The sequence below is a fragment of the Triticum urartu genome, chromosome 7A (assembly GCF_056163025.1).
Source record: "Triticum urartu cultivar PI428250 chromosome 7A, HENAU_Tu73, whole genome shotgun sequence".
Taxonomy (NCBI): Eukaryota; Viridiplantae; Streptophyta; class Magnoliopsida; order Poales; family Poaceae; genus Triticum; species Triticum urartu.
Window position 1 is genome coordinate 753,279,046 of NC_141879.1, and position 21,832 is coordinate 753,300,877.

At 41.1% G+C, this 21,832-nt stretch overlaps 2 protein-coding genes across 4 annotated transcripts in view; one reads left to right on the forward strand and one right to left on the reverse strand.

Annotated features, from left to right (window-relative positions):
- Positions 1-10,801, forward strand: part of LOC147962855 (disease resistance protein PIK6-NP-like) — a 26,548-nt gene extending 15,747 nt beyond the window's left edge. Inside the window, exon 3 of the mRNA XM_087534329.1 lies at positions 10,647-10,801. Coding sequence (XP_087390455.1) covers positions 10,647-10,801 — 155 coding nt within the window. The remainder of the gene's footprint in view (positions 1-10,646) is intronic.
- A 4,966-nt stretch (positions 10,802-15,767) lies between these two features.
- LOC125524925 (uncharacterized) lies at positions 15,768-18,894 on the reverse strand. Of its 3 annotated transcripts, none has more exons than XM_048689951.2 (6): positions 18,462-18,894; positions 18,076-18,377; positions 17,646-17,777; positions 17,443-17,547; positions 17,148-17,256; positions 15,768-17,034 (listed from the first exon to the last, which is right to left on the reverse strand). In XM_048689951.2, the coding sequence occupies exons 1-5, from the start codon at positions 18,808-18,810 to the stop codon at positions 17,185-17,187; spliced, it is 960 nt and encodes a 319-aa protein (XP_048545908.2). In that variant the 5' UTR covers positions 18,811-18,894; the 3' UTR covers positions 15,768-17,034; positions 17,148-17,184. The 3 variants fall into 3 exon arrangements, with proteins under 3 accessions (XP_048545908.2, XP_048545910.2, XP_048545907.2); XM_048689950.2 differs by having other exon boundaries at positions 15,769-17,034; positions 17,139-17,256; XM_048689953.2 differs by having other exon boundaries at positions 15,768-17,547.
- Between the last annotated feature and the right edge of the window lie 2,938 nt (positions 18,895-21,832).

Genomic DNA, 21,832 nt, shown 5'->3' on the forward strand with positions numbered 1-21,832 from the left:
TCGACAAAAGTAAGATCTGGACGTGGCTTTGCTGGCTCTCTCCATTCTTGAAGGGAGATCGGGAGTAGGTCCTTCACAAGAACTCCGCACTGACGAACGAACTTGTCCGCAATCTTCTTAGGCGCTAATGGTTCACCATTAGGTCTGATTGCCTCGATATTGTACTTTACGCCCTCCTTCAACTTTTTGTTCGAGCCTCGTTTCGTCCTGTTGCCTGAAGATTTGCTCGATCCGGATGGCTGAAAGAAGAAAGATCGATTCGTTAATATATCTTCAAGTCATTTAAAACATGTGATGATCACCAGATGCCTGCTTATATAAATATATATACCTCGCCGGTCATTGTTGTTTCAAGATCAACATTTTCTTCGTCATCATCATAATCATAGTTCATGACTTCATCAATTCGGTCGTCGCGATCGAATATCATATCACCCTCCCCGGTGTTGTTTAGAAATTCGGAGCCATCATAATCTTCTTCATTCTGATCATCATCTGGCCCGCGAGGATGGCGTATCATATCGAACAGGGCCTGTTCTCCCTCTCTGTCGATATTGTCCGCCATAGCTTTTATTTAACTAATCCAAAAAAATATAAAACAATTTAGTATTCAAATTACATCGTCTCAAATAATAGATATAATCTCGAATACATCGTCTCAAATAATAGATATAATCTCAAATACATCGTCTTGAATAATATATAATCTCGAATACATCGTCTCGAATAATATATAATCTCGAATACATCGTCTCGAATATTATATATCGAATACATCACTGGCTAGGTAGCTAATAAAGATCGAATACTACAGAAGAATCTAGGACACTCGCGGTTCCTGCGGCGCGGGCGGTGGACACCCAAAGAGAAGGAACCCTCACAGGATCATAGCTGAAGTGAGATCCCTGAAGAAACTGCCAGGTATTGGAGAACCCGCCGCCCTCTAACGCAACCATGTAGCGATGGACGTGCTCGTCCTCCTCCCTGACACGGCGACGTACCACCTCCGGCGGGGCCGGCTCCCTCCGCACCGAAACTGGCCCACGCGAACGCCACCAAACGAGATCAGGGTCGACGACGGGACCCGGGGCCGGGTTCCTCATCAAGCGGCGCGCCCCTCCAGGCAGCACCTCCCAGTGCCAGCCCGGCGGAGCCCAGTCCCGGACATGGGTCAGCTGGATGTCGTCGCGGACGGGTCGACGGCGAGGATGCGGGCCAGGCATCGTCGAGAACAAATACTAGCTATATGCCCGCAAAAAGTAACATTTTTTTAATGATTGGATTTTGATAACTAAAATTTCTAACATTTCTATATAACTAACATTTCTATAACATTTCTAACAATGCTATATAACTAACATTTCTATAACATTTCTAATATTTCTATAACTAAAAAACAGAAAAAAAATTATAACATTTCTATATATATAACTAACATTTGTATAACATTTCTAACATTTCTATAACTAAAAAAAGAAAAATTTCTAACTTTTTTATAACTATTTCTATAACTAAAAAACAGAAAAATTTCTAACAATTCTAACTTTTTTATAACTATTTCTATAACTAAAAAACAGAAAAATTTCTAACAATTCTAACTTTTTTATAACTATTTCTATAACTAAAAAACAGAAAAATTCTAACAATTCTAACATTTCTAACAATGCTATATAACTAACTATTTCTATAAGTAAAAAAAATGTCTAACATTTTTATAACTATTTCTATAACAAAAAAACTAAAAAAATGTATGTGTGTGTGTGCTCACCGGCGAGGCGAGAGGCGACGGGGGGCGGCGACGGGGACGGCGACGGGCGCGGCGACGATGGGGATGGCGACGACGGGGACAGGGACGGGGCGGCGACGACGGGGACGGGGACGTACAGGTCGGGGCGGCGACGACGGGGACGGGGCGGCGACGACGGGGACGGGGACGACGCGGGACGGGCCGGGACGGGGCGGCGGTGACGACGGGGACGACGGGGACGGGGCGGCGACGGGGGCGGCGACGAGGGATATGGAGACGGGGGCGGTGGGCTACGGGGTAGAGGAGAAGAAGCAGATGAGAAACTGAAATTTTTGAAGTGTTTTCTTATATAGGATGGACCTTTAGTACCGGTTGGAGCCACCAACCGGTACTAAAGGCCTGTTTTGGCCAGGCCAAGCGGTGGGAAGCGCACCCCCTTTAGTACCGGTTGGTGGCTCCAACCAGTACTAAAGGCCCCCCTTTAGTACCGGTTGGTGCCACGACCCGGTACTAAAGGGGGTGCGTTGGCGCAGGTGCGGTGCGGCAAGTTTAGTCCCACCTCGCTAGCCGAGGGGCGTCCGCACTGGTTTATAACCCCCCGTGCGGTAGCTCTCTCGAGCTCCTCTCCAAAGCAGGCCTACTGGGCCTATATGTTCTGTGCTGCCCTGTGGGCCTACTGGGCCTTTGCGGGCCTGCATCCTGGCCCAACAACAGGTTGGGTTTCTAGTCGTATCCAGGCCGCTCTGGCCCAGTAGGCGGGCTTTTTTATTTTTTTGTTTTATTTATTTTTGAGTTGTTTTTTTTGTGTATTTAGAGTTTCTTTGTGAATATTTTTGCTTTAGGTACAAAAAATTACAAACTTTCTGTTAGTGCCTGTAGTTTTCAAATATGAATAGTTTAAATTTTGAATTATTTGAAATTAGTGTGAATCACTAGTTTGTGAATAACTTAACTTTAAAAATCAGTAAAGGCATGAAAGAATTTGTTTGCACATAAAATTTCTTCGCGTTTCAAATGCCAAAACACATAACTACCCTAACTATTACAGAGATTCCCTCCTGGGTGTGAAACACAGAAAAAAGTGATGATAGTGAAGCCGATCACATCCCAGATCTTTGGGTGTGAAACTTTTTCTTCGCGTGTGTCCCTTTGCGCCGTAACCATGGAAAATCTTCATCATTTAACGGGATGCTCGAGTCAATATTCACTGTGAATGGAGCAATTTCATCAAACTTTTCATAATCTTCTGACATGTCTGTCTTGTCATCCACTCCCACGATGTTTCTTTTCCCAGAAAGAACTATGTGCCGCTTTGGCTCATCGTACGATGCATTCGCTTCCTTATCTTTTCTTTTTCTTGGCTTGGTAGACATGTCCTTCACATAGAAAACCTGTGCCACATCATTGGCTAGGACGAATGGTTCGTCTGCATACGCAAGATTGTTGAGATCCACTGTTGTCATTCCGTACTGCGGGTCTTCCGTTACCCCGCCTCGTGTCATATTGACCCATTTGCACCGAAACAAAGGGACCTTCAAACCACGTCGATAGTCAAGTTCCCATATGTCCTGTATATAACCATAATATGTTTCCTTTCTCATCTTGGTTTCTGCATCAAAGCGGACACCACTGTTTTGGTTGGTACTCTTCTTATCTTGGGCGATCGTGTAAAATGTATTACCATTTATCTCGTACCCTTTGAAAGTCATTATATTCGAAGATAGTAACTAGGACAGCAAGTACAGGTCATCTTCAATAGAGGTGTCATGCATGGTACGTGTCTGCAACCAGCTGGCAAAACGCTTGGTTTGTTCACGTGTAATCCAGTCATCAGACCGCTTCTGGTGTTTGGAGCATAGCAAATTCTTGTGTTCATCCATATACGGAGCCACCAAGGCGGAATTCTGTAGAACTGTGTAGTGTGCTTCAGTGAGAGAATGTCCGTCCATACATATTATTTGTTCCCCTCCTAGCGTGCCTTTTCCATCTAGTCTGCCCTTATGCCGCGATTCAGGAACACCAACCGGCTTAAGGTCAGAAATAAAGTCAATACAAAACTCAATGACCTCCTCATTTTCATGGCCCTTGGAGATGCTTCCTTCTGGCCTAGCACGGTTATGAACATATTTCTTTAAGACTCCCATGAACCTCTCAAAGAGGAACATATTGTGTAGAAATACAGGACCCAAAACGTTAATCTCTTCGCATAGGTGAACTAGGACGTGCGTCATGGTGTTGAAGAAGGATGGTGGGAACACCAACTTGAAACTGACAAGACATTGCACCAAATCATTCTCTAACCTTGGTATGATTTCTGGATCGATTACCTTCTGAGAGATTGCATTGAGAAATGCACATAGCTTCACAATGGCTAATCGAACGTTTTCCGGTAGAAGCCCCCTCAATGCAACCGAAAGCAGTTGTGTCATAATCACGTGGCAGTCATGAGACTTTAGGTTCTGGAACTTTTTCTCTGCCATGTTTATTATTCCCTTTATATTCGACGAGAAGCCAGACGGTACCTTAATACTAAGCAGGCATTCAAAGAAGATTTCCTTCTCTTCTTTGGTAAGAGCGTAGCTTGCATGACCCTGATGTATGCCGTCTTTTCCGTGCATACGTTGCTGGTCCTCCCGTGCCTCAGGTGTATCTGTTGTCTTCCCATACACGCCCAAGAAGCCAAGCAGGGTCACACAAAGATTCTTCGTCACGTGCATCACGTCAATTGCGGAGCGGACCTCTAGGTCTTTCCAATAGGGCAGGTCCCAAAATATAGATTTCTTCTTCCACATGGGTGCGCGTCCGTTAGCGTCATTCGGAACAGGTTGTCCACCAGGACCCTTTCCAAAGACCACCTTCAAATCCTTGACCATATCATGTACATCAGCACCAGTACGGTGGCGAGGCTTCGTCCGGTGATCCGCCTCACCTTTGAAATGCTTGCCTTTCTTTCTTACGGGATGCCTGCTCGGAAGAAATCGACGATGTCTCAGGTACACATTCTTCTTACAATTAGCCAAATATATACTGTTGGTATCGTCCAAACAGTGCGTGCATGCGCGGTATCCCTTGTTTGTCTGTCCTGAAAGGTTACTGAGAGCAGGCCAATCATTGATGGTCATGAACAGCAACGCCTTTAGGTCAAATTCTTCCCCCATGTGCTCATCCCACGCACGTACACCTGTTCCATTCCACAGTTGTAAGAGTTCTTCAACTAATGGCCTTAGGTACACATCAATGTCGTTGCCGGGTTGCTTAGGGCCTTGGATGAGCACTGGCATCATAATGAACTTCCGCTTCATGCATAACCAAGGAGGAAGGTTATACAAACATAGAGTCACAGGCCAGGTGCTATGGTTGCTGCTCTGCTCCCCAAAAGGATTAATGCCATCCGCGCTTAGACCAAACCATACGCTCCTTGCATCATCTGCAAACTCCTTCCGTACTTTCTTTCGATTTTTCTCCACTGCGACCCATCAGCGGGTACTCTCAACTTTCCGTCTTTCTTACGGTCTTGTCTGTGCCATCGCATCGCCTTGGCATGCTCTTTGTTTTGGAACAAACGTTTCAACCGTGGTATTATAGGAGCATACCACATCACCTTGGCAGGAATCTTCTTCCTGGGGCGCTCGCCCTCGACATCACCAGGGTCATCGCGGCTGATCTTATAGCGCAATGCACCGCATACCAGGCAAGCGTTCAAATCCTCGTACTCACCGCGGTAGAGGATGCAATCATTAGGGCATGCATGTATCTTCTGCACCTCTAACCCTAGAGGGCAGACAACTTTCTTTGCTTCGTACATACTCTCAGGCAATTCATTGTCCTTTGGAAGCATATCCTTTATCATTACCAGCAACTTTCCAAATCCCTTGTCAGATACACCATTCTCTGCCTTCCATTGCAGCAATTCCAGTGTGGTGCCCAGCTTTTTCTTGTCACCTACGCAATTCGGGTACAACAATTTTTTGTGATCCTCTGCGCTGCAACTTCTTCTTCTCCAAATCACTTGCGCAGTTTCTCTTTGCATCGGCAATGGCCCGACCTAGATCATCAACGGGCTCATCTGATGCCTCTTCTTCAGCTTCTTCCCGCATTGTCGGCTCAGCTTCTTCCCGCATTACCGGCTCAGCTTCTTCCCCCATTGTTGTATCATCATATTCAGGGAACCCATGGCCAGGATAGCTGTCGTCGTCCTCTTCTTCTTCATTGTCTTCCATCATAACCCCTCTTTCTCCGTGCTTGGTCCAAACATTATAGTGGGGCACGAAACCAGACTTAAACAGGTGGACGTGAATGATTCTTGACTTGGAGTAATTTTGATCATTCTTACAGACAACACATGGACAAGGCATAAAACCATCTGCCCGCTTGTTTGCCTCAGCCGCAAGCAGAAAAATTTGCACGCCATTAATGAACTCGGGAGAGCATCGGTTATCGTACATCCATTGTCGGCTCATCTTCAATACACAGCACCAAAAACACCAACTTAATACAAGTTCATACATAAAGTTCATACAACACTTAAATGCAACAAACAAATAACTCTCTAGCTAAAGCATTTAAATGCAACAACAAATGCGATCAAGATCGCAAGTAAGGTAACAATTGATCCAACAGCATAATGATACCAAGCCTCACTATCGATGGCATATTTTCTAATCTTTCTAATCTTCAAGCGCATTTTCTCCATCTTGATCTTGTGATCATCGACGACATCGGCAACATGCAACTCCAATTCCATCTTCTCCCCCTCAATTCTTTTCAATTTTTTTTCAAGTACTCGTTTTCTCTTTCAACTAAATTTAACCTCTCGACAATAGGGTCGGTTGGAATTTCCGGTTCACATACCTCCTAGAAAAAATATCTATGTCAACTTGATGGACATAATTTGTCATAAACACGAAATGCAACTAGTTTTAAAAGAGAATATATATACCACATCCGAATCATAACAAGGACGAGGGCCGACGGGGACGGATATCAAAACCATGGCACTATGTATAACAAACAACGTACGGGTAAGATAATTATACGAGTAACTATATATCCAAATCACACAAACATCAATTTTTATATAAAATTTCATGAACAAGAGGCTCACCACAAGGTGGTGCCGGCGACGGGACGGTGCGGGCGATCGACGGTGGTTACGGCGGAGATTTTGAAGGCACTAAGTAAACCACACCTACATATGCAAACTAAGTGTTATTTTTGACCTCAAATTGCATATAAATCAAATACTAGCACATATAATTCCTCCCAAATTACTAAACTCACAAATTAAACACTATATAAAGCATTGCAAGAGCTAATCTAGCAATGAGAGATGAAAGGACAAAGTTGCTAACCTTTGTGATCATTTGAATCGATGGGGACCTTCAAATCTTGACAAATTTTGGGCAAAATGTGTGATGAGCTCGAGATGAAGAGGGGAAGAACAGAGAGGGAGGGGAAAGGGGAAGAACAGAGCGAGCTCGACGGGTGGACGAAGGGTTTATGTAGGACGACCTTTAGTACCGGTTCGTGACACGAACCGGTACTAAAGGTGCTGGAGGGGCCCCAGATTGACAACATCCTGCCACCACTCTCATTAGTACCGGTTCGTGGCATGAACCGGTGCTAAAGGTTCGCCACGAACCGGTACTAAAGGTGCTGGAGGGGCCCCAGATTGACAACATCCTGCCACCACTCTCATTAGTACCGGTTCGTAGCATGAACCGGTGCTAAAGGTTCACCACGAACCGGTACTAATGAGAGCGGCCCGGCTAGCCGTTGGAACCGGCACTAATGTACACATTAGTGCCGGCTCAAATTCAAACCGGCACTAATGTGCTTCACGTTTGACCCTTTTTCTACTAGTGCTCACACATGAGATAGATTTTGCCAGTCTTGTTTGATAGATTCAGCTCATCTCACAACTTTTAAATTAGCTCGTAATTACTCGAAATTGAACCCCATGATCATTAATGGGAATATTTAATTGATCATTGAAAAATAGTACATGGATGGGTCACTTTTGATAAAGTTGTACTATAGTACCAGTAGGCATCCAATCGCTTTCACATTCAATAGCTTTGGTTATTTTACACTCTCTGATGCATGGTTGTACGCCCGAAAAAAGATTAAGAAATCTCAATGGTTGAGCTCTCTCTGCAGTATGGGAGAGTATGGTGATTAAAGTATTTTTCAACTTTTCTGTGAAAGACAAGTATTGTTCAACTTGCTGCTCAAGAAAATAAAGGTTTGTAAGAGTTGACATGGAAGAATCAGTGCGCTCATAGAGACGATGACAACAAATAGAACAAAGCAGATATAATGCACATTAGGTACATTCTTTCCTTTGTTGCTTGGGACCGGAAGTTGATAAATGTAGCACTTTAGGCTCTCATAAATTAAGCTCACATATTAGTACATATATAGACCAGGGCCTAGCCTTTGGAATGTTTAGAGTTTCTATTGGGCAGATGCATGCAAGCTGGTGGGTATGTCCTATCTACCGTATGTATGCGCTGCAAAGGGAACAAACTGGTGTGGACTAAGAGCCAAAAAGGTCACAATGCAACAATGACTTGGATGTTACAAAAGGATATTAAGGTGAGACATATAATTGTCCAAGCCATCAGTTGTTTGTCTCTCCTACAAGTATTAAATTGTGAAGATTAGGTTTGTGGAGTCTACGTTCTAACAATATCTCATAATTTCTTACCACTAATCTATCTCACGTCATAGATCTGGCCAGTCTAACTTCTGAATTAGGACATAGTTACTTGTTAACAGGAGGTGAGGGAATTAAAATCCATAATCGATTAAAGGCAAATATTAACAAATACCATGACTTTATGAATTATACGGAAATAGAATCAACCTTTGATAACAATGTTATTAGGCGTCCAGTCGCATTCACATTCAACAACTTTGGGTATTTCATTCACGACAATGAATTGGATGATAGAAGAGGGTATTAAGACACGACATATCCATTGATCCGAGCCATTAGGTCATTGTCTCTTGTATGAGTAATTAACTGATGGTAAGATTAGGTTTGTGAAGTCTGCATTGTAACAATATCTCATAATTTCTTAGGATGACTGAGCTATCTCACATAAGCCATACAATCAATTTAGATAACGTTGGAATTAGGTGTTCAATCACGTCCACATTCAACAGCTTTGGGCATTTTATTCACCGAGAATGACTTGTATGATAGAAAAGGGTATCAGGACACGACATATGGATTGACCCAAGCCATTAGCTGTGTGTCTCCTGTATGAGTAATTAATTGATGGTAATGTTAGGTTTGTGAAGTCTACATTTTAACAATATCTCATAATTTCTTAGGATGACTGAACTATCTCACGTATGTCATACAATCGACTTTTGATAACGCTGGAATTAGGTGATGCGCAGTCACGTCTTTGGTTACTTTCTATCGTTTATGCATATGGTTGTTTCATGAAAAAGGTTTTAAGAAATACAATTGATTGAGAAAGCTCTCTGCACCATGGGAAAGGGTGCTTAAAGTAATGTTCAACCGCTCCATACAAGAAAGTACGTAGTACGTATTGCTCAACTTGATGCTCTAGAAAATCTAAAACAAAGATTTGTGCCATACGTCCACATGGATCCTATGAAAGATACGACAATAAATAGGACAAACGACATACATATACTGGAGTACACTTGTATTTTATATATCTCTTTCAAGGACAACCACGCCGGCAGAAAGAACCAGCCAGCTGGCAACAGTCTTGTTGCGAGTAGATTTAATGAACTGGCAAGGATTAATTAAGTCCCTCGATTTCTGACGTTTTGTCTAGCTAGCTAGCTAGCTAGGTACAGGAGAAATTGATTAGTGGTTGATGCACCTGATGCCTTGTTCACAAGAAGGACTTGCTCCTGTAGCTCGCAAGTCTTGTTTGAATACATAGGAATTTAAATCATAATTAGGTCTAGTTGGTGAGAGATGCAATGCTTGAGATCTGTCAGCTACTAGTTCTAGTTTATTGCCTTGGGGGCAGGCAGGAACTTGTACTCATGTCCGGTCTTTCTTACTTCACGTATTAGATTTATGTCGAGTCAAACATTGCAAATTTTGACCAAATTTATCTTGAAAAATATCAACATCTACAGTACCAAATATATATATAGATGAAACTACCTTTCATAACAAATCTAACAATATTGATTTGGCATTGTGAATGTTGATACATTTCTCTATAAGTTTGGTCAAAGTAAAGATAATTTGACTTTGGACAAAACTTATATGCAGACTAAAAAGGACTAAAGGGAGTATTATTCATCCAAGACCATCTGTCGGCACAAAGCTAGCGTGCAATTTGAGGGCCCTACACCACTCTCTGCGTTGATATCTATGAAGACAAAAAATACAAAGGAATTATGTACCCTCTGAATCGAAACGCCAAATATGTAAGATTAAAGATTACTTGCTCATAATGTAGCCGTCGAAAGGTAAAGTATTTAACAATCGCACCCTAAAAATGTAAAAAATCGTTTGTGGAAGGGAAAATGGCAACAGACCGTGTGTACTTCAATGGCCACATGCCATAAATGACTTCCCTCAACGACATAGTGTATGTCATAAAGGATTGCCGATACATTGGTTTTCTCTTTTCTTTTGACAGATAGTTCGTGTTTTGGCTGTTGTGTGCATCCTAGATATGCAGAGCCCCGGTGTTGCTCATCATGATTGTATCTATTTGTTGCTACATTTTAAGTTCAATAAAAGTGCCCATTATCTGAAAAACAACTTACAGTTGTGGTTGCACATCAAGCTTTTTGAAAATGAAGACATATGCGATCGTAATCAATCCACAAAGAGAATAAGGTTTATACTCCCAAGTATATATCTATAGTTGATATCTTGTAATGTTTACAGTCTGGGACATCGTTTCTAGCTATATTACACCTCACATAGCAGATAAGAGGATCACAAATCTTAACTGTGCGAAGCTCTACAGTGCACATCTGCAACCAGAAAAGGACATGCTGCGTTCAGACCTTGCTGACAGCTCTACACAAAAGCCAACTTAGTTTCCTAAGAGCAAGTAAAATAGTGAACTTATGGCCCTTTTATATGGCATTTTTGTCTACGTGAAGGAAAGAGAGATGAAAAAATAGATGGGGATGGGCTCTCATGCAAGAACCTAGCTATATGCTAACTTCTAGGCAAATACATAAATGCAAAGAAAGAGAGTAGCTTAGAAAAAGTGCTAATTTTACAGCCAACCTTATAGCCCGCCTTATTATATGAGTGAGTGTAGAAGATGACTATAGATGACATAGCGTCTCCATATAGCCATCAGCTAGCTATACTATTAACCATGCTCTAATGATGGCGCTAGCTATTGGCCACATTCACAGCAAATTAATTCAGTATAGCTTCATCGATCGGCTCATATAATTCATTAGGGTAGTTACTTTCAGCTTTAAATCCATGGTTTAGTTAATCTCAGAATAGCTCCACAAAAGAATCGTACTACCTCCGTCTCGGTGAATAAGTCATTCGCGTAGTTCTAGGTCAATGATTTAACTATCTAAATATGTATTATACGTGACAAAAAATATATATTTAAAAACTACATCCGTGTAGAAATCTAGTGATATACTTTTCATGACATATAACACATATTTAATTGCTCAAATTGATGACCTAGAACTACGCAAATGACTTATTCACCTAGATGGAGGTAGTAGCTAGGCTCCATCGATCGGCTCACTAAACATACGAGCTACTTTCTTAATTAGGACCTCGATCGATGTGAAAACTTTGTACACTACTTTCTTCGTCCGGGTTTATTAGGCCTATTGACAAAAGTTCAGGTACTAAGGGAAAAATACAATGTTGATGGCGCGTGATTTAAGAACTCAATGTTCGGAGCATGCCAATGGCCAACCAGACCAGCTCTTAGAGCATGGTTAATAATACAGCCAACGGCCGGCTATAAAAAGTTGGCATGTCATATATAGCCAATCTCTTAGCCGGCATGTACAATAATACGTTTTAAATATGTACTAGTTTATCAATAGTTGGCCCACCTTACATCCTCAGAAAGTGTATTTGGTCTCCGGTTGCAGCTGGCTACTAAGCAAGAGCCGATTCTCTTCTCTCTCCTCCTCTCTTTCCTCCAACTACTTCACTTTATTGTACTTGCTCTTAGCTACTGCATGCAGCCGGTGACTGCTTTACTTTTTCACTGGCCAATCACGCCCACGTCTACCAGTTATTGCATAGTGCATGCAGCTAATGATACAGCTTCCTAACCAATCCATCGCTCGTGGAGCGGAGAGAAACGAGGGAAATTTATTACGAATGTTCAGGGGCCTTAAAAAAATGAGACGCGGTTACTTTGCTTAAAGGCCTAATAAACCAGACGAAGAGAGTACTTCTTACATATGGATCGACACGAAGGGGATTATGCACGCAAAACCAAGTCTACTTTGATGATGCGTGTTAGCTTGATTTTACTCCCTCATTTTTGATTTATAGGACTCAAATCTATAATCTCATCAACCAAGGCACATGATGAGTGGAGGAGTGTATGTCGTACTTTACAAAACTACCCAAACTAAATTGATGCATTAATTGAGATCAATTGCAGTGCATGCATATTTGGCCACTAGATGAGTAGTAGCATAAATGCATTGGTGAGTTCATTTTTAATTCTTGCATCCAAAGATTTAATGCACCTCGAAATCTTAAAAGAAGATGAAGATGAGCCCTTTAAATTAGATAAATGAAAAAATTGAGATAAGCCATATAAACCAGAAAGGAGGGAGTAGTATTCGCCATCACAGGGAGTACAATATTCTTATAGACTTTGTAAGGTGTGCCAGGGCATGGGTATGTGTTTTGTGTCGTTTAAGCCGGCCGGTGACTAGGCTCGCGGCTCGTTCTTATCTTACCCATCGAATCAAGTGCAGATTCAATGAACTGGCAAGGTGTGATTAATTAGGTCCATCAAACATACAGGGCAAACGAATTAGTGGTTGATGCAGCTGCTGCATTGTTAACAAGAACGACTAGCAAGCCTTGTTTGAATACAAAACAATTTACATCGAAATTAGGTAGGCAGCTATTGTATAATCAGTAGGTGAGGCAGCTAGTTGGTGAGAAATGTAGTGAACTTTGCCTTGAGATCTGAAAGCTACTAGGGCTAGTTTATTGGTAACCTTGGGGCAGGCAGGAACTAATACAATTCACTGAGCCAGGAGCATCTGTCGGCCACGAAGCTGGTCTATGGTTGGTTACAGCTTGGTAGCAATGGTGGGTGCAGCAGCGTTTGGAACTTTAGCGCCCCAACCCTACTCTTTTGCGTTGGTATCATCAAAATTAGGACAAAGTAATTCTGCAATTCCACACGCCTAAACCCTCTGTATAGATCACCGAAATTAACTGCGCCTAATGCATCGAATCAACAGATAAAAGAATTTAACAATCGCTGGTGGAAGGGGATTTGGCCGGAGGTGACGAAGCCGATGATGCAGTTCTTTTTTCCATTTATTTAACGACGAAAGCCGATGGAGAGGGAACCCCTATTTCTCGCTTTAAGCGAGCACATGGGACACCTCGCGTCCGGGGGAGCCCAAATGGGCCGGCCCAGTCGCAAGGGAGGCACAGGCCTGTTTTTTGTTTTTTTTTTTCTGTTTTATGTTCTTGTTTTTTCTTTATTTTTGTACATTTCTTTATAATTTTAAATATTCTAAATGTGTATATTACAAAAAAACAACCTCCAAAACACATTGAAAAAATATTCAACAAATATTTGAAAAATGCTGAATAAGTATTAAAAAATATTGAACGACTATTTGAAAATGTCGAATAAGTTTAAAATTGTCACACGAGTATTTGAAAAATGTTGAATTAGTATTCAAAAAATATTGAACAATTATTTGTGAAAATGTTGAACAAGTATTTGAAAAATATTGAATAAGTATTCGAACAATGCTGAACGTGTATATTAAAAATGTTGATCACTTATTAAAAGAATATTTGACATATATGAAAATGTAGGGTGAAAACAAAAGCAAACATAAGAAAAAACAAAAAATAGTGATGAAAAAGGAAAATCAAACAAAAAACGAAGAAGGAAAAGGTAAACCAAAAAAATGAAGAAAACCTTGTCAAAAAAAGGAAAAACAGGAAAAAAACATGAAAACCAATGGAAAAATAAAATGGAAAAACTGAATAAACAAATGGAGAAAAATTAAAAGAAAACAGAGAAAATCGCTTGCCTCTCTTCAAGTACATCGCAGCCCCTTTAATAAATACAAACTCCAGGGATCGATTCCTCGTCCACCCCTTTTCCCTTTCCTTTATCTTTAACTGAGGGCTGGCCCGACACTGTACCTCTCGACGCGAGAGTTTCCTCTCTCGCTTAATGCGAGAAATAGACGCCGTGGATGGAGAGTGAGCGCGGGGAGCCGACGACACTGCCCATAAAGCCAGCCCAAGAGCAAGGGAAAAGAAAGCCTAGGAACAACACTTTCTTCCACTGCCCACGGCCCATAAGCTTGTTTATCTGTCAAACTTACACAGGTGGGAAACCTCAAATTGCTCAAAAAAGGGAGGTGGACCTAAAAAAAACATACATGGAGGAGGTATTTATCTATCGCCCATTGCCATACTTCTTAACTCCGTACCCAACCTGGCAAGTACTATAGCTGTCGCGCGAGTTTTTCCCCCATGATTTTCCTTATCAGTTGTTCACTATTTGAATAAGTTTTTCACTTACTTCGCTTTTTTTCGTTTAACATTTTCCTTTTTCATTATGTTTTCTATTTTTCTTCACATGTTTTCTTTGCTTTCTTTGTTTCTCTCGCCAGTCTCTTCTGGCTTTCTTTTTTTACAACACAGGTCTAATTTTATAATACATACTGTATATTTTTTTGTATACATGCGAAACATGTTCTATGCATGTTTGACATTTTTAATACATTATTCAAAAAATTAAATATATTTTGTAAAGCATTTTGCATACACAGTGTACCTTTTTTGCATTTATCTAAATCATTTTGCAGAAATTTATCATTTTTCAAATATATGTTTTTGTAATTATTCAAATACGCATTAAACATTTTATAAAAAACATGTTGAAACTTTTTTTCAGGGATGCATATCTTTTTTGAACTTTATGAGCTTTTCTTAAAGTATCACGAACATATTTTGGAAGCACGTAATTTTCCCAAAATGAAGCGTACATTTTTATGAATGGTACAATATGTTTTTTTCAATTACACAATATAACATTTTTTTCAAAAATGTCACACACACTTTTTTGAAACATGTGAACAGTTTTTATATGCCGTGTACATCTTTTTATTGTTAGAAACCTTTTCTAAATGTTTAGCGAACATTTTTTACACTGCATGAACATATTTTAAACGTGTGCTGAACAGTTAAAAAATTATGTCTTTGTAATATATGTATTTAGCATTTTTTTCAAAATACGAACAAAAGTTGAGAAAACATGTATGTCTGCGCCATCTGTGTGACCAACCCACTACCGGCTCCCCGTAGGCAAGCCAAGCTACTGTTTGATTGTCGTTTGCCATATTAATCCATTAAAACACTTTTAGATATTTAGTGAATATAATTCAAATTTAAACTGCAACTGCATGAAAAAGTGGTAACTTTTGGGCTGAAGAAACATACTTGTATTCTTGAGTTTATGTGTATACCATACAAAAGAAAAATAAATGAATTCCGAACGTAAGGGTCTCAAGAATCTTCCCCAAACATGGTGTTTTGATGATCCCTACCTTATTGACCGCAACTTCTGTATTTATCATCACCTTCATTGCTGCCCCTCCAGTACATTTTGATGGTATTCGTGAGTTTTACTGATGTCTAAAAATTCAAACAAAGTAAAATAATCATAAAACTTGGCTCAACATCATCATATGATCCATAGAGCTTGTGGTAAAAGTTTCGCAAAAGTTGTGACATACACCGCTTAGAAATCGGACTATCTTCGAGGAAGAAATGTGGTTTCGAAACGAGAGTCAAGTTTGAAGGCAAAGTGATGGTTGACCTTGATATTTTTTTTTCTTCACACAAGATGCACCATTACATGATCCATATCAAAATTTGGTATTAATAAGATATGTTTGATATATTTAAGTAATCACTTAATTTCCAAGCATTTGGTGAGCTTGAAAAGACAAAGTGAAGATTTTAAACACTACACCACAACATGGATGCAAGGGCAACTAAGCTTATTCCAAGAATGGCATTTCTTTGAGCTAAACTTGCCTGCTGCTTCAAGATAAAGTTCAACCATGGACCCATGAAGCGAGTTTCACTTATAACAGTGAAGAACTAGGCCCACAAAAGACAACCATGTACCAGCACATGAAGGCATCATGTTTGAGTTATGTTGCTTATCCGCCAGCCAAAAAAGGTATATATAGAGGGGGAAAAACTAAACATACTCTGCTACACAGAACCATGAGCTATCCTTTTTTTTTTTGCGAAAGCCATGAGCTATCCATTTAGCAAGAGGGGTAGGGGAACGAACCATGAACGATACATCTAGTATATGCGCGTGCGTGAGAATACGCAGGTACGGTTAATTTGGGTTTAATACTATATCAGATCAGGCATACAATCATGCACCTCGGTTCAACATACAAGGTATTTCTATTTCATGTAATACAGCACAACAGTTTAATTGATTGTGCAAAACATGCAAGCTAGTTCAAGCATTAAAGAGTTAACGTTTTGCTTACCACATTGCTAATAGCTGTATTGATTTCCAGTGATATCAGTGAGATATCAAAGCAACCACCTTTTTATTTCGAGAATGAAACAACAAGCTTTGACATGCTTTGGGGAACCACAACACTTCAAGAACATCTTGCTGATAGTAGTAACAACTACCAAGAGTGAAACTGAAAATGCAGTGGCAAAAAGAATACCAAATTATGCAGTGAGGATGATCTGATCTCCTACCTCTGCTTTGTGTTCCTTGTCTTCCTCCCCTGAGTCTGATGAAAGATAGAATCAATATGATAAAACATACAAAGTGAACAATGGGTTTTGAACAAACTCAAATACAGGAGCACTTGTCAATTTAACTCCAGGCTTAGAAGATCTGCAGGCCAACAAGTGCTTGACAGTATATCCCTCGCCCTGATGCCGTCCTCATCTACTAAATGGCACACCCTGCTCCTCCTGTCAATCACTCTGTTATTTAGCATGCAGCACACCATGCTCATTTGAACTGTCACAAACACTCTAGATGTACTGTCAGCTCTGTTCTTCTCTAAACAGCAACAGCAGACACATTAGGACGACATATTCCAGAATGCGCTAAATGCTAATAGCTGCTACAGTTCAGTAGTGCCAAAAAACATGTCATAGACATACAGGACTCACTGCCATCATGCTTGCAGAATCTTCAGTTTACAGAAACTCAAGACATATAGTCTGTCTCCAATCCATGAAGCAACACTGTCAGTTGTTTTCTCCACCTCATAAAAGCTTGCTGCCAATAATATACTAAATTACACAACACTTGCCTTTCACATACATAAGGTTATTTTCAATAGACATACTCTATGGACTATACATAACATCAACTTTAAAAACTTCAAAAATTGCTCCAGGATTTTAACCCAATACAGGAATCGTGCCACGTGCGCATGAAATGAAAACTTTCTATCTATATGACCTTGATCTCCTTGAGCCAAGCTGTGTGGAGCGGGCATGGATCAGGCTTCCCTTCCGCGAGGGCCTTTTCAGTGAGCGAGTAGAACCAACCGTTCCTCCACTTGAACTGTTATATGTCGAAATGCTTACATGTTACTAATTTTGAAGACAATGTAGTACAAGTGCAGGTTCCATCGTATAGATTGGGGAAGTGGTAGGACTTGCCTCTTTCACAGCAGTTGGGAAGTGTGCCACGGCTCTGTAGTAGGCGCAGAGCCTCTCTTCCATGCCTTCGTCGAAAGAAAGGCCCCGCTCCGCAGCTGTGGCAGATGCTAGTTCAGCTATGAGGCTGGATACCTGCAAAAGGAAAAACATGGACAGATTATGTGTTGAACAAAGAGTAACTGCTGTTGTTCTTGGACAGATATGTTGTCAAGCACTAAAGCTCAATCCTGTGGCATTAAATACGAAATTTAATTGCTGAAGTAAACTGAATGAAGGCATGACCTGATGTGTAAAAAATTCAGAAAGGTAACAGAGATATCTAAAAACCTGTACTCCTTAACTGTTCTTCAGCAACTAATGGAACAAAATAGCTCGTAACTCTGACAGATCCAAGTCATCTTTCATGAGAGACCAGCCAGGAGGAAATTACCTCAGCTCGGTATTCTTTCTCGACCGTGCCAACCGTGGCCCCCGGATGCCGAGCTCCAACGAGCATCAAGGCTGAAATCCAGATGAGCTTCTCCAGCATTTGCTTCTGCAGCCGGGCGGCGACGGCGGGGGCCCAGTTGCCGAAGGCGGCGGTGAGGCCCTCCGGGTTGGCGTCGGTGATGCCGTCGACGGGGGGCTCGCCGAGCTTGGAGACGGCGAAGTAGGCGAGCACCTGGTTGGCGCCGGCGAGGCCCTTGCTCTCCAGCCACGGGTCCAGCATCCCGTTCTGGAAGAAGACGAGATCTGCTAGCTTCTTCATTGTTAGCTCAGCTCGCAGCAGCATCAACGAGCAAGCGATTTAGATGGGGTAGTGACGAGCGAAGGCACCTTGCCACCGTGATTTGGGGGTGGCGTCGAGCACGCCGTCGAGGTCATCGTTACGGGTGCAAACGAGGATGGGCCCCGCGGGCGTGGCGGGCGGGAGCGCCTCGCCGCGGCTGAGGAGGAGGTCGCCGCCGGCGGGCGGGCCCATGGAGAGCAACGCCTGGCCCACCCGGCCACCGCCCACCACCACCGCTGGCTGCACCGCGGTGGCCATCACCGCTGCTGAAATCCGGGTGGCGGCCGCCCTGCTGCTCCTGGAGGAGGAGGGGGAGAGGTGATGGCGGCGGAGTGTAGTAGGTAGCGGCCTGACGGCGGCGGGGACGGAGAGGAAGACGGCGGCTTTGAGGCCCATCAGCTCCGTTCCGGCGGACTGGACTGGACGGGGAGGAGGAGGACATGGTGGGCCACGTGGCGCATGATAATACCTGATGGGCTTCCTGGGATAAGCTATTAAACAGGTCATCGTTGTGCTCCTCGTGAAATCAAATTTGTGCCTCCATGAAAAGCAAATATGTTTTTCTAGTGAAAGCAAAAAAAATCATGGAATTTTATTTTTGAGAGACAGAGGATGCTTCTCACGGAAGCAAATCGGTGCCTCTACGAAAAGCTAATCTGTGCTTCTCGTGGAAGCACAAATTTTATTTTTGCGCAAAAAAAGGTTGTAATATTTTTCTCCGAAACTTAGAGAAAACAAGACGGGACCCAAAAATCTGAAAAATAGAAAAAATCTATAAAATGCATAACACAACATAAACAATTTGGAGGTATATATATTAGAAAAATGCATAAAACAACATGTGAGATGTGGTGGCGGATAGACGCACCAGTTGGCATGCTCAAAGGGCAACAAAAAAGACCTAGAGGTCACCGGCGAGGGGTAACCTTCAGTTAGTTGCTCTTGTCAATTAGTATCCAATAATTTATGCAAGTTTCAACATAGGGAGAATGCAGAAGTGTTCTGCAATATGGGCTGGTCCAAACATAGATATTCCCATGTGGCTTCCTATCGCTAATGTACTGCTCTACATCCTGATTCTTTTTCTAGGATTTTTTTTTCTTTTTCAGTATCCTTTTTTCCTATGATACACGGAAATATTAAAACGGTTAACATGTAAAAGAATAGACTATTCAGATTCTACTCATTTTTCTAATCAAATCCCATATATAAAATGTTAAATATAGAGTCAGGGTTTAAAATATATTTAAAACATTATTAGATATGTGCTGCGGATAGATTAACCCAAATATTAGGGTTTCCTGCAAAAGCAAAAATCTACTTAAAACTGGCATGTAGATTGATTATCAGAAACATCAGGAAGTTTCCTGGAAAAAGCGAAAATCAGACTTAAAAAATGGACCGCGGATTGATTACCAGAAACATGAGAGAACTTTTTGATATAACGAACATTTTTTGGTATGGACTACTGATTGATCACCAGAAACCTCCGGATTGTCTGGTCCCTAAGCTTGTGGACGATGTAATGCTCTTTGGATTTTAATAAATCTAGCCATGATGGTCTTCCTCAGAAAAACATGAGAGACTTTTTTTATATAACGAATATTTTTTAGAATGCACGATAATTTTTTGAATCAGCGAACATTTTATGAATCAATAAACTACTTCGTAGGTCTCAAACAGTTTTTGAATTTTTTAGGATATTTTTTAATTAATTATCATTTTTTAATCTATGAAAATTTGTTCAATTTCATTAACATTTTTAATACACGAACTTCTTTAGTACACGAACTTCTTTAAAAAAATCATCAACATTTTTTAGTTTCCGAACATTTATTTTCAAAATTTCTAACATTTTTTAAAAATTGCAAGCATTTTTTGAATCCACAAACATTTATGAAATATTAAACATTTTATTTAAAAATTGCATTTGTTAGAATTTTCTGGAGATTTTTTGAAGTCCCAAATTAGTTAAAGTAGAAAAGAGAAGACGAAAAACAAAAATAAAACAAAAAAACGAAATTTGAAAAACAGGCGGCCCGGACATGGACCAGCTCAAACGGCGCGCTGTGTCTTCTCACAACGCACAGCTGGCTATATAGAAGGCTCCTACAGCATGGGCCGGCCCAGGCGGTGTTTCCCTTGTGTGAAACATTTTTTTAATCATTTATAGCTGGCATCGATGGGTAATATTTTGCAACTTTAGAGGCAATTTCGATGACGTACCACTAGAAGCAATAACCCATTTATTATTAGTTATTAGTTATATATAAATAGATGAAGTATAGTACTATTTTACCACCTGGTGCATCTCAAGACGCATGCAACCAATAACATGCAAAATAATTATCCACCGCTCTCCATTCTCTTAAGCTATATGTATTTTGGGTGTCGGAAGTTTTTCTATCAATATATATATGTCGATATTCTGAGATTGGAATGGATTGCTTTGGATGCGATCGAGATCGAGATTGCTACAACTTGGACGAAATCGTAGCTACTAATTAACTAGTGCCAACCAGCGGTATTAGTTTTTTTTTATCTACAATCAAGATCTTTCCTTGAGAGAGAAGGAAGATGAGCCTTGTCATGGAGAAGTGAAAATGCCAAATAATCTCAATCAGTGAGACAAACCAACCCCATGTGACACCGTCCAATAATCGAGATCTTTGGTTGCATGTGCAGTGAGTTTTAATCGGGACCTCCATCATCTCGTCAAGTCTGTTAAGCTAGCCTAGCCAAGTTGTGTGTATCACGTTCAGACCTAAATGAATTACTAGTCTTCTCAGAGCTAGGTCTTGTTTAACAGTTAACAATTGATCGGCCAGTTGTTGGAGAGCTGGCTGATAGCTCATGGTCTGCAATGGTTGTTTTTCAACTCCCCGTCGGTGGTTACCTCCTTTTCATGTGCCAAGATATGACTGTTCAATCCATACTAATACCATGCTAGGCTACTGCTTACTAAGATGTGTTCAGATGGCAAACATGAAACATACGAGCTGTACAGAAAAACTCCTATCCTTCAGCCTGGTTCCGTTTGATGTGGTAGTTTCATTTCCATTGCAGTAATCAGTTGTTACTTAGTTGACTTTTAGCTGTAAATACATGATTTAGCTAATTCGAGAATTGGTTCACATACGGTTAACGTGTACATAGACTCGATCAATCTGCTGATCAAATACATTAGTTTCATCATTAGGACCCTGATCGAAGTCAAGACTTCTTATAGCTACTATTTCATATATGTAGACCGAGATTGCGTCACGCAAAACAAAGTCTACTTTCAATGATGCACATGGTGGCTTCGTTTTAGTATTTGCCATCAGTCATATCCAGCTGGATATGATCAGCTCTCAAGTGTCTAAACTCAACAAAGTCTACTTTGATGATGCATACAATTCACCACTACACTCAGATC